A 12,946-nucleotide genomic window follows, 5' to 3' on the forward strand; every position below is an offset into this window, starting at 1 on the left:
GCTAGTAGAGGACTCCTGAGATAACCTTTAGGTTATGCGATGATTATCCCTTCGATAATGATTATCCGCAGCCGTCAATTCGAGTCTGCCATCATTAGGGTGATTACCCTAATCCATAAGTAGGATTAGGGCACGCTTGCAGAATAAGCTTTCTTCTTCAGCAAGCCATCTTTCGGATTCGGTTCGCTAGGGAGCGAGTCGGATCTCTCCGTCTCGACCCGGGTCGAGGGTCGGACCAGGTATGAACCCGATCTGATCATAATCTCTCCATATCAAAAAAAAAAAAAAAAAAAAAAAAAAAGACATCTTCACTAAGAGGTGTTGGTTTCACCACTAGGACAGCTATGCGTTGGCTCTAATTTAGACCCTTAAGTAATTAACTACCACATATCACAATCCTAAATAGGAATTTAAGGGAATTGTAAAGGATGTGAACTCCATGGTCCACATTGTTCTCTCTAGTTTTCGGGATTCCGGACTCCAACCCTAGGAGTGGATGTAAGAAGCTCATTTCCCCTAGGTTTGGAGAATCGGTATTCAATTGCCCATCCTCAAAACAGTGCCTCCGAGTCGTGACTCGTCACCCACAGTGCTGTACCGACTTTGCCGGTACTAAAATTTTCAGGTCACTATGTCCTCACAGAAAGTTCCAGTAGGCGAAGATTGAAGATGCTTATCTTACACCACTGCACCTCACTACTTCAGTCGCCGAAGCTGAAGCTAAGGAGCTCTAACTTCTCCGGCGAAATTTGTTTCTCTGCTTCATCTAATCCTTTACCATTTGTTAATATTCCAAGTTCAGGTACTCGATGGCGACCCAAAACCTCGTCTCTAGTTGCCAGAATCGACCGAAGCGGACAAAATGATACCCAGAAATTGCAGAAAGCAAATGAAGAAGATGAAGAGGACGTGGACGAAGGGGAAGGCGAAGATTATGAAGAGGTGTCTTCTGGGAATACTTACAGAGGGAGAAAAGAAGAGAAGGATTATGACCGAGACCCAGAATACGCTGAACTCCTTGGTGGTTATTTCGATAACCCAGAAAAAGCCCAGGCCCGAGTAAGCTTACTTCATTCCATTATTTAATGGATTCCTGTAATCTTCACTGCAAAGCACAACTAACAAAAAAGATTCAGGGCTGATTTGACTCCCGGATTCCTTTATTCTTAGTTGGTTTTCCTTTTTCTTTCAGTGTTTGTGGCTTTCTTTTCATTGGAGTTGCAAATTTTCAATGGGTTTAATGGCAAGTGAATTTCTTTTAGGTGGAGGAAAGAATAAGGAAGAAAAGAAGCAAAATACTGCAAACTAAAACTGGTTCCCCTGTACCCATGAAAGTGACATTCAAAAAGTAAGTTGCAGATATACGCTTATTATTAAGTTTTTATTCCTACTCTTTAGAACGCTAAATTGAATGAGCGGGCATTGTAGGATATGTGGAGTTTACAGTCTCTAGCTTTACTGTAAGATCAATTAAATGGGTGGACTTTGTGTAAAATGTGTGAGTTTTGCAATCTCTATCTTTATCGTAAGATCAATCAAGTGAGTGGCAATTGTAAGCTCTGTGGATAACTTATTTCAATATGACCTATACCCTCATCCCAGAAGTAAATAAAAAAAAATGTTTGACCTATCATCTTAATCTGAATTTTCATACTTGATCAATAGAGACTTTTTCAACTCCTATTCCTAGTGATATTAGACAAAACAATGTTTGAAGTACTTTTCTGCAGAATCCTGAATTATCTTCTGTTACATGGTAATGTGAGGGTTGTATGTTGTTGGCAATGTTTCTGATTAGTTTGCTGCTTTTGGCACTTGACAGTTTTGATTTCTCAAACTCCTATATATGGTTCGAATTGTACAATGCTCCATTACCAAATGATATCTCCTTATTTTGCGATGTGAGTGTAACTTCTCTTCAGTTTTTTTATATTTTATTTTCCTGTGTATGAATTTTTGAGCCCTTGGTTCTTATAACTTATTTCCAGACAATACGATCATGGCACATAATTGGGCGTCTTGGTGGATGCAATTCCATGAACATGCAGGTAAATTTTCTCACACTTTCCATGTATTAGCATGAAGATATGGATAGTGTGTTGCATTCCAATCCCAACCCCCCCCCCCAAAACCAAAAATAAAAAATAAAAAATTAGCTGTCTAGTTAATGAGAGCTTTCATCAAGTATCCATCTTATTGAGCAAATCGGCATTTTCTTTTCAGGATAACTATATCATGATCTCCAATTGTGTTGGTATAATCCACAGATTTATCAGTTCTATTTAGTTCATTAATTCAGCCATAACTGATGGAATCCTTTTGGTGATCCCATCCTATAAAAGCAATTATGTAAGTTGGCTTTAAGAACTTCCATCTTTTCTTCCATCTTTTCTTCCATCTAGTAAAGTTGGATGATGATGATGATGTGGAAGACCTAGAAAGGTGTCTGGAATGGGTCCATTTTGTGTGGTGAGATTGTCAACCTAGCTATTGAATCAAGGTGTTAGAGGAGGCAAAAAATAAGGACAGTAGCTAACAAAGCATAAGACATGCTAGGCATTGCTTATATGATGCCTTGACAGCTATGGGAGTCTCTCCCTACAGTGGGCTTTTTTCCTGTGATTTTTTGACTGCCAGTTTTATTTGAAGTTAAAGAAATTGAAACTTTTTAGGGAGGTTACTCTTGGATGTCCAGTGGAAGGTTGCTCACCATTTTAGGGAGGCAAATCAAATTTTGGTGCATCTTGAGTAAGCTGTTAGACAAGCAAGATCTTCTAGTTGGTGTTATATCCTTGTGGCATTTGTGATATTTATTGATTGACACACAACAACGACTTAGATTCAGTTTTGATGTTTAGTTGATGGTCATGCCGAAGGTTGGGGTGGGGGACCTTGTTGGGCGTTGTTTTTCTTTCAATTACATTTTTTTTGGGGGTGGGGGGGGGACAGGTATTCTTCTTCTTTCTATTGTTAATACAAATGATCATTTTAGTGAAAAAAAGAAAGAAAACTTTTCAACCATTGTAGATAATTAAGATTGATAAGTAATCAACCACCCATTAACATGTGTTCATTGGATTATCTATTTTTTATGATTCCCTTAACGGTTTAGCTCTAATCCCTTAGTTGACAATCACAACTTTTCCCCACTCCTCCATCTTTCCTGGAGATGCGTTAACAGTCATGTTTAACTTTTTATATACTTTCTCCCTTCCCCTTTTCCTAATGCTGTTTCAAGGCTAAATTTTTTTAAATATAATCTCTGCAGTTGTCACAGTCTCCTTTGAATAAAAGGCCAAGCTATGATGCAACTCAAGGAGCAAATGTGACGCCAACCACATTTTTTAACATTGGTGATTTTGAGGTTCAAGATAATTTAGCGCGTGTATGGTATGTATATCTAGTTATTTTGGGTTAAATAGTCAGTAGTAGTTTAGTTACTTCCTGATGGTCATTATTAGCTCTTTTTGTAACCTGGCTTTGTGTATAAGCATATGACTGTTACAACCTGTACTATTCATACTGATTAATCTGGTAAATTCCCAGGGTTGATATTGGAACTAGAGAATCATTGGTTTTGGATATTTTGATAAATGCCTTGGCACAGATAAGCTCAGAGTAAGCTCCTCCCTTGTCTCTCATTAAATTGAAAGTAACATTGCATGCACCATGCAGCATTTGTTAAGTGTCCTTTCACTCTGCTGAGAAGTAAGACTGCTTATTTAGACATTGTGTCAGCTTTCCAACACACATAGGATGTTTCTTTTGTTAGAACTTATTTCTGCAACTGGTTTCCTTGTGACTTGAGAACCATGAACAATGACATACGGATACAATATTTATTCCTTGTTCCTGTGATTATAACCAAATGTAAAGCCGGGAGCGCATTTCAGTTTGTTGGAAATATTTCACCTTTGAATTTCTTCTATGACTTGGCTTCACCCGTTGCATTACAATGAAAATTTATTTGACTGTCTTTTCAGATTCAATCACCAAATTTTGATCTCCAAAATTCTTATTGCAATTTACTGCACTTGGGTTGAAAATAAATTTAAAATACGTATATGAAATTTCTAGTGTGTTGATCATTTTCTTTTTTACACTTCTTGTCTATATGCATTATGAGCGCCTTACTAGTGCCATGCCCAGTCACTGTGATTAAATCGATAACCAAAATACCCTGGCTTTTGTTTTTCCTTCACGCGTGCTATTTCAGTTACATGCAGGCTTAGAAACATTTTAGTCGTGCCAACTCATTCCAGTTTCTTGTTTCTCACTTTTACCAAATTGCTGCATTTCTTGCTGTCAGTTATGTTGGAATAAAACAGGTGGTGTTCGGGGGATCTGAATTTGAGAACTGGAGTGAGAATCTAACATCAGAGGACACGGGGTGCAGTGTTCACAAGATCTAGGTTACCAAAACCTACCAACTTTGGATGATCCCTGGTTACTTGCAGACCAATGAGATGGGAATGCAAAGAATGACAGGAAAATGTTCACACTTTACAGGTAAAGGATGGAGATTGTGTCTAAAGGATGTAAACTTGAGTATAAGATGTTGAGATGTATGATTTGAACTGAATTCGGATGTTATTCCAACCCTCCTCCCCCACCCCAATTCCCTGGGTTTCCCCCCTTTACGTCCAACCATGTATAAACTAAATGCTCAGAGTGCAAATGAGAAGGAATTTATGTTTTTGCCATCTGTAATTGCATGAAATGTAATGTTTAACATGAAACCTCAAAGTTGTCCTATTAGGTCCACACCAGAACAACTCTGACCAGCACTCAAGGCTAGGTATGTGCTGAATATGAACTGCATGAGTATATAAAAGGCTATAACCAGTGAAAAAGGGCTCACATTGTACAATGTCGTGGGAAGGTTCAGCTCCTCCTTTTGTCAAACCTGGTGGGATGCCTTCCCTCCTCCCTATTTTACAGTTTCGTTGATTTCATAATTGTTTCTTTTTGGGTCAAAACATCAGAACAGGCTCTTGCTGGCTCAAATGCTTTTAGCAAGATAACCACCATAGGATATTTACCAAGCCAGCATAAGCTGCATAACCCACAATTATCCTCTCATAGCTATACATCCACAGAAATCTGATCAGGTGCAGACTCATTCCAACAGATTGAAGCATCTAATAATCTGATCAAAAATCATTTTTCAAGCTATCAGATTTAGATCCAGTTTTCTAATACCTCGATGAGACATTCATGGCAAAGTTTCATAGACCAAAATAAGCACATTGAAGTACATAGAGTGCTGATGTAGCTACATAATTTACAAATAAGTCCCTGGTGACCCAAACCTACCAGAGTCACCAAAGCGTAAAGCGCAGCAAGACTGAGTATACGCCAGAAGTTGCTATCAATGGCTACTGAGACTTCACACCCCGAAGTGAAGAGACCTTTGTTGCAATTGACACAATTTCTTTCACCCGATCATCAACTAACTGACGTAAAGCCTCCTCTTGATTAGTTTGGCTTTTGTCGATCTCAACCGTACTTCCTCCACCAGCCTGTGTCTGGAACATCACAAATGTGTCATTCTTGTCATCCTTTGGAACATCAATCAAATGCTTCTTGGCAGTCCCAGAGTCTTTTCCTAAGATGTCAGCCTTTGTACGTTCAGAAATAAAAGTAATGTAGTTGTCCATGTACTGGTCAACAGGATCAAGACCAAGATAGATAAGGATCTCCCAGCATTGGAGGAACTGTTTCTTGTTAATCTTTAGGCTCTCCCTGACATTCTCAACTACAGTAGCAGGTGGTTCCAATTGAAATTTGGAAGTTTTCTTTCCCAGATTCCCTTGATTAAGTTGAGAAACAACAGAATTAACTGCCTGTTGTACCTGCTCAAAATCTAGCAAGTGGAGCACATCCATGCAGGTACGCACATGCTGAAGGTAGTCAGATGGCTCTTCGACTGTCACATCATAGACATTTTCTGATATTGCTACATCATTCAACGCCTTCAAAAGGTATCGGCCATGACCTTGGCCTTGGTAAGGAGGCAACACTAGTATCTGCAACAACGATAAGGTGAACATGACATGAGTATGATGATGAACAGCTAACACAAAAGATATCAATGGTCACTTTCATGCAAATCTAAAAAACAATTTTGGAGAGTGACTTTATTGAACGATATCTTCTGCAAAACAGTGAATGTGCAACTGTCTTGATGTTTATGATGTAACTAACTGAATATCTTAAAAATTTCCAATATGGTGAATGTAAGTATCTAGGAGAACAAAACCTGGCTGATACGTAATCGAAAACTATCAGGGTAGCGATAAAAGCGGTAAACAGCTGCAAATCCAAGCAATCTGAAGTCAATGTTGTTCTGGCTGTCCAGTGTCTTCTGAACCACAAGATAAATCTCCCATTTTGGATCCGTGATCTCAATAGGACTGCTACCTGAACAGAAGCATATTTTGGTGACAAATTAACATCAGATTGGACTAGAGACTGGTTGCGGAAGGTCAGATGTAATAAGTGACACACTGACCCTACTTGTAGTTACAAATTATTATAATGTACATTTCTAATAGCTCAGGTGAGAAAAGTTACCATCAACAAGAAGAAGTACAAGAGGCACCAACTGACTGTACAGCTGTCCAACAGGCAAGCTGTTTATAGTCAGGTGAATGACCTGATGCTGCACAATGGGAGAGAGAATCATGAATGTCAAAAAAATTCAGCAGCTATAAACTAATTTGGGAGAGGATTCCCTACTCTGCCAGTGTGGGGAGGGTAATCTGCATGCCAGAACGATGGCCGTCATGGAAAGGGTTATTAGAGAAGAAAAAATTGCACTCTGGCATCAAGAGTTTTTACCCCAAAAAAATTATAGTGGCATCCCATTTAAGGAAAATCATAGTAGGATATGTATGTAGTTTGATCAAGCATAGGAAAATGCACTTAACATTGTTGGAATGATCTCAAAACATTTACAGCAGAAACTCAAATATTATTAGTGTTAATTCCCAGAAAGATTTCCTAGGACCAAACAAATCCTGAGTTGAAACCCTAAATGGTATGCAAATAAAATAAAGCTGATCTTTTCATTGACACTTTTAACTACAGACTGTATGCAATATACAATAGCCCATCTGGAGGGTGATAAACATAACAAGTAACTCGATAAAAAGATTGACTGCAGGAGTCTAATCATGCACTGGAGGGGCAACAAGAAGTGAGCCAGAATCATTGGCTCTTTGGAATCTCAAGTTGGAAATGTTCAAGAGTATTAGTGTGCCAATAAGAAGCTCCAAGAAGCACCAGTGGAGCATATTCTCACAACCTTACTGATATTAATATCACACAAGGCTTGGTACAACTATAAACTTCTGTTGTGTGTTCGTGTCTGTGCCTGTGTGCAGTCAAGAGAGAGAGACAATTTAGCAAGTTCCAAGGTAGGTACTGGAGCACTGGTAAAAAATTGTCCTTTTTTTATTGCTAATGCTCTCAAGGGAAGTATGCAAAAGAAGTTCAAGAAAGTAGAAGTAAACAGATTGGAAATTATTTTAGGTAGTTTTCAAGATCATGCAGTTCAGAAACAGCTAATGAAAAGAAGCAGTAATCTTAAACACAATTCTGGACGATGGACATTAAGGTCAAACCAGTATATATATTTTTTAGAAAAGTGAAAAATGATGGTCTAAACAAATTAGAATCATGGAGATTGGCTTTGGAATCAAAAGGCTTTAAACTTAGTAGATCGAAGACAGAATATTTAGTTTGTAACTTTAGTCATGATCGGGCAGATGATGAGGTGGTGATACTTGACGATAAAGAGATTCCTCAGAGTGATTGTTTTAGGTACCTAGGTTCAATCATAAGTAAAAGAGGTGATTTAGAAGATGAGGTTTCCCAAAGAATTAAAATAGGGTGGATGAAGTGGAGGGAGGTGCGGCCCGGGGTTTTATGTGATCGGCGTATTCCATTAAAGCTTAAAGGAAAATTTTATAGGACCGTTGTTCGACCAGCTATGATGTATGGTGCAGAGTGTTGGGCTGTTAAAAAGAATCATATAGATAAACTCAGTGTAGCAGAAATGAGGATGCTAAGATGGATGAGTGGCAAAACTAGGATGGATAAGATAAGAAACGATCATATTAGAGTTGGTCAGGATCAAAGTGATAAGCAGAGACGTTGAGGTGGACACGCAACGGAGACCATAAAGTACGGAGAAGTGATATAATCCATATTGAAGGAACTAGAAGAGCTAGGGGTAGACCTAAGATAACCTTAGGAGAAGTGGTGAGAAAGGATATGTATAGCTTAGGCCTTGTATCTAGCATGGCCTCGAACAGAAATGATTGGAGGGCAAGAATCCATGTAGCCGACCCCATTTAGTTGGGACAAGGCTTATTGTTGTTGTTGTTGTTGTTGTTGTTGTTGAAAAATGATGGTCTAAACAATTTAACCATCATTCCAATCACAAAAGGAGGGATAACTAACAAAAAAGAACCATGTATACAATAGTTACCCATGCAAGATACCAACCAATTCCCAGATCACTCATTTAAAATATTCATTAACATATAACAAATATTACAGAGACTGTCACTATGGTAAATTCAAGAGAGGACCTATAAGAATTAAGTTCTTTAAACTCCAGCTGGCACAACAAAATATAATGCACATGAGAACAAGAAAATTGAGCAGTAGATAGAACCTCCACAGTATTTGCCTCTGATTCCAAATGATTGTTAGATTTGTTACTGCACTCCTGGGAGGTTTTGCAGTCTATAACTTTCCCATTTGAGATAATTGTACTGAAAGAGGGAACAAACATGGAAACAAGCATTCAGTAAAAAGGCGTAGAATATGCAAAATGTGTGCAGATACATTCAGGTATATCCAGTCAAACTAAAGATGCACAAGCAGCCACCTGTACCTGATGTAACTGCTTTCTGTGGAGAAAGTTTCAAGAAAATCTTCCTTATTGTCAAGCAGAGATTCACCAAAAATACTCTGTCAAAATGACCAAACTTTTATTATACAAGTGGGGAAAATATCAGATAGTTCAAGCAGGTGGTTTATGGTACCTGAAGTGCAGATTTCAGATCGGTGATCCCTTTCCCTCCCTTTACAACAGATCATGATAAGGTAATGTTAGAATGCAGCCATAAGATTAAATCCTAGGAAATTTGAAGGCATGTTTGATTTTGTGGCTAAATGTGAAAAGGTTTCAACAATAAGCAAGACAAACCAAGAACCTGAGGAAAGAAAGCACTAGCTTTTATAAACTTAATAAGGTGCAACTAGTATGTCATCTATTCATTCAAGAAAGAAAAGGTAGTATGTTATCCTTCTAGAGAACTACTGTTTAGCCAGTTCATCAAAGAGTTCTCAGGAAATAAATAAATGCTGCACCAAATGAGGGGACAAAAATGTGCTTCAAAAAGCATAATGGTTCACTGACAGCATGAACACATATGAACTAAAAACAAATGCAAGCAATACTAACTGCTGTTATGGTATGATTTTCAATTTTGTTTCTTGGGATTATAAATTGCAACAATGTTTGGTCTGAAATTTTATGTTATTTATGAGAAATCAAAATCAGGTTAACATGAAATTCTGAAATAGGTGAAGAGTTTCTTCAATTTTGAACTTGAAATTGCCCCTTATCCACTTCACACAAGGTGTTAAAGAGCACATGTCTTATAGAAGCTCCAATGCATTTCATTTCAAAACAATGGTAACATTCTCCAAAGAAGACTTGAAACATGGGCAAATCAACATTACATCCAAAGAAAACCGTAAAAATGTGAGTTGTAGGTAGACAAAGGGGGTTTTGGGTGATAATAAAGCAACAGGCCAGGGAAGAGTGAGTTTCAATCAGTGCTTGCACATAGGACTGGTCTTGCATGGAGTTTTGCAAGGTTAATAGAGCAATGGCATGTTGCAGGGGTTGCAAGAATAATGGAGATGATTACTAGGGTTTAGACAGCAAGAGAGGTGGAGCAGAGGCAGTAGAGCAAGTACTTTGGGTCACGGTGGAGTTGTACTCAGAGAAGAAGAGGAATTGTGGGAAGTCACAACCAAATGGGTGACGATTGCTCTGACTGTGACTGCAACTGTAAGTGGCAAGCAGAGAAAGTAAAACTGGCAAACAAAGGAGATATGGTATTGCAGGAAGAACCAGTGGTTGCCTCACGGCTAAGCTGGTCTGTAGCTTTGGAGGAATAAACAGTAGAGACACTTACATAAGTCATGATTGTGTTTACCTAAACGTGAAGGAACTCTGAGAACGATATCGAGATAGTAGCAGCATGCGCTAAAATTGAAAATAAAAATTGAAGACCTAAAGATTCAAGCTGCAGAAAGAGGCTACTGTGGGCAATGATACTGATGCACTTAGATCACTGAGGCATCGAGTGGTTGGAGATATGACCTTAGTGGCACATCTGTTATGCAGTTTATGCCAATTAACGAAATAAAAAAAAAATGCACTCCATCGAGCAGGAGAGGGGCTAGACGCTGGGACGTTGCAGAGGGAAACAACAAGGGTTTGGTGGAACAGGCCATGGGAGGGGTTTCAGGATGACAGGCAACGACGCCAAGGTGTTTACAAATAGGATGTTGCAGCAGCGATGACAACAGCAAACAAACAGAGATGCTGATTTAGGATAATGAGAAATGGCTGGTCAAAGTGTTCATTTGTCATGGCAGAATACAATTTTTAGTTTGATGATTAATCTGGAGAGGATGCAGATGGGTAAAGAGTTTATCTCTTAGCCGACTTCAGTCTTTTCTCATAAATTGAGTTACCAAATGAATTTCTTATTCTTGAAATATTTCAGATTGATACAATCAAAACAAGTTCAATCTTTTGACAAAAAAGAAATCTAATTTTTTACTTTTTCATGAAATCAAAATTATACCAAAACAGGCCTTAGTGTTTACCTCGGATGAACTCTGAAATTTAATATCAGCATATGCTCGAAAAGAAATGCTGCTAAATGAGACGGTAATCTGCACAACATATATTGGAAATACTTTAATGCACAGAAAATGAATAGTAACATGTACCCAAAAAAATGAATAGTAACTTACAAGTAAAAAAAATACATCAAAATATTCAGAAGAATATACAAGAGGAAGGCAGAAGATGAACACAAGGAGGAGGGGGGGGTGGAAGGACTACAGGTTATGAATATTTAAGATTTGTTTGGGCTATAATCCATATAGAAGGAACTAGAAGAGCTAGGGGTAGACCTAAGATAACCTTAGGAGAAGTGGTGAGAAAGGAATGAAGCTAGGCCTGACGCAGGCCTTGAACAGAACCGATTGGAGGGCAAGAATCCATGTAGCCGACCCCATTTAGTTGGGAAAAGGCTTATTGTTGTTGTTGTTGTTGTTGGGCTTTTCTAAGAATGGAATAGAAGAACTGGATAATTAGGACTAGCTCCAATTAGGTGGGATAAGGCTCAGTTTAGTTGATTTGAATTGGGTTGAAAGTAGAAATGGGTTGCCATGAGCAACAAAGTAAACCACAAGAAGATAAACTGGAGTGAGCAGGGGAAGCGGTCAGGAGAAGATGTCAAGTTCCATATCAGAAGCACCAATAGACCGAAACCAGAGCACCCAAATGCAAGACCTTTTTCGATATGAATGTAAAATCACCTTTAAATCGTTGTAACCATATATTTTCCCGTCTTCACCAAAAAACCGATTCAAATCAACTGCATCAATACAGAAGCCGGTTCCAGCGTTTACCTCGTCTTTGCTACTAACTACAACATAATCAAATAAGATGAACATCAAACAAAAGCTCAACAATATTGAGGCTAATGTTGTCAATTTTAGCTGAAGCATCACAGTGAGGACGAGCATTCAAAAAGGTTATAAAGAAGTGTACAAGAAACTCAAAAGATAAAAAAAGAAATGCAGCGTAAGAATCATAAGAAGAAAGAAGGTTAAAAAAACTCATACCGATTAAGATTTTGATACACTTATCAGCTTCAATTCCAACATCTGAGATAGAACAGAAACGAGCGAGGATAAGACGAACGCATGCAAATAACAGAAAGGAATCAAAGACGCATCAAGAATACAGAACTAGGGTCCGGATTATCTAACCAATTTCAGAAAATCCAACACGCCTACGCTTCTTCGCCTCAGATGGCACAAGAGATGCAGCTTGCTTCGGTCCCATTCTTGCAGAGATTTAGGGTTTTCTGGGAGCGGGAAAAGATGGAAGCGGGAAATTAGAGAATATGAAAGAGGAGAACATTTATACAGAGTAGAGGCCTGCTTTCAGCGGAAAAAAAAAAAAGGGGGAAATGTATAGGCCTGCGTTTGGTAACTAGAATGGACTCGCATTCCTTTTCCGGTCCGGCACCTAGACTAGCCAGCCTCTGTCACTTGGGTGGGTACCATACAGGCTCCGGTTCACCACTTTGGATCCTCCCTTCAAGTCCAGATCAGCTTTTTCGTCAAGGGGTAACAATATACGAGTCCGGATCTGCGACCCCGAGGGAAAGGAAAGCACTTTGTGCTCCCCAACGCTTCTTGACCACAAAAATCAGTGGGGCCCACGGTAAAAAACACTTTTTGAAAAAAAAACTTTTTCACCAGTGGGCCCCCACTGGTTTTTGTGGTCAGGAAGCCATGGGGAGATGATCCGGATTCACAATATACTATTCTGACACTTTTAAAACACAAAGTAAGATTTTTATCTCTAAATTTTTTTCAATATTTACAAGTGGGCCCCATTACTATGTGGTTTAAAAGCGATAGTGGGAGTGTGGGACACATTGTTCTTTCCTTGACAAGATGGTGATCAAACTGAATCTTATTACTCATTAAACATTTATTGAAAGATTTTCTCCAGAGAAAAGAACCAAATACGCATTTCAATGTAATGTTTTTTGGTAGGTGTTTCATTGCATTTGGTTGCATGGAAATGGGAAAGGAGAACCAAAGG

General features: G+C 38.7%; 2 protein-coding genes across 2 annotated transcripts; one reads left to right on the forward strand and one right to left on the reverse strand.

The window, feature by feature from the left end:
• The first annotated feature begins 510 nt into the window (after positions 1-510).
• Positions 511-4,812, forward strand: LOC149011511 (oxidoreductase/transition metal ion-binding protein (DUF3531)). The gene is made up of 7 exons (XM_089162048.1): positions 511-1,059; positions 1,263-1,348; positions 1,823-1,901; positions 1,989-2,048; positions 3,269-3,390; positions 3,547-3,618; positions 4,310-4,812. The coding sequence occupies exons 1-7, from the start codon at positions 670-672 to the stop codon at positions 4,410-4,412; spliced, it is 912 nt and encodes a 303-aa protein (XP_089018174.1). The 5' UTR covers positions 511-669; the 3' UTR covers positions 4,413-4,812.
• Positions 4,813-5,036: 224 nt separating this feature from the next.
• On the reverse strand, positions 5,037-12,373 carry HAG2 (histone acetyltransferase of the GNAT family 2). The gene is made up of 10 exons (XM_089162047.1): positions 12,100-12,373; positions 11,953-11,994; positions 11,644-11,753; positions 10,924-10,992; positions 9,060-9,098; positions 8,909-8,985; positions 8,687-8,786; positions 6,577-6,664; positions 6,263-6,423; positions 5,037-6,029 (listed from the first exon to the last, which is right to left on the reverse strand). Exons 1-10 carry the CDS (start codon positions 12,173-12,175, stop codon positions 5,379-5,381), a joined length of 1,413 nt encoding a protein of 470 aa, XP_089018173.1. The 5' UTR covers positions 12,176-12,373; the 3' UTR covers positions 5,037-5,378.
• Between the last annotated feature and the right edge of the window lie 573 nt (positions 12,374-12,946).

Source organism: Hakea prostrata, chromosome 7, assembly GCF_041222555.1.
Source record: "Hakea prostrata isolate BN-2017 chromosome 7, UWA_Hpros_2, whole genome shotgun sequence".
NCBI lineage: Eukaryota > Viridiplantae > Streptophyta > Magnoliopsida > Proteales > Proteaceae > Hakea > Hakea prostrata.

Excerpts from the sequence above, each read along its gene's own strand:
- LOC149011511 (XM_089162048.1), top strand. The coding sequence starts at position 670 with ATGCTTATCTTACACCACTGCACCTCACTACTTCAGTCGCCGAAGCTG. Across the intron at positions 1,349-1,822 it reads ATGAAAGTGACATTCAAAAA|TTTTGATTTCTCAAACTCCT; the intron begins GTAAGTTGCAGA and ends GGCACTTGACAG. Across the intron at positions 2,049-3,268 it reads GCAATTCCATGAACATGCAG|TTGTCACAGTCTCCTTTGAA; the intron begins GTAAATTTTCTC and ends TAATCTCTGCAG.
- HAG2 (XM_089162047.1), bottom strand. The coding sequence starts at position 12,175 with ATGGGACCGAAGCAAGCTGCATCTCTTGTGCCATCTGAGGCGAAGAAG. Across the intron at positions 11,754-11,952 it reads GTGTATCAAAATCTTAATCG|TTAGTAGCAAAGACGAGGTA; the intron begins GTATGAGTTTTT and ends ATTATGTTGTAG. Across the intron at positions 8,986-9,059 it reads ATCTGAAATCTGCACTTCAG|AGTATTTTTGGTGAATCTCT; the intron begins GTACCATAAACC and ends TCATTTTGACAG.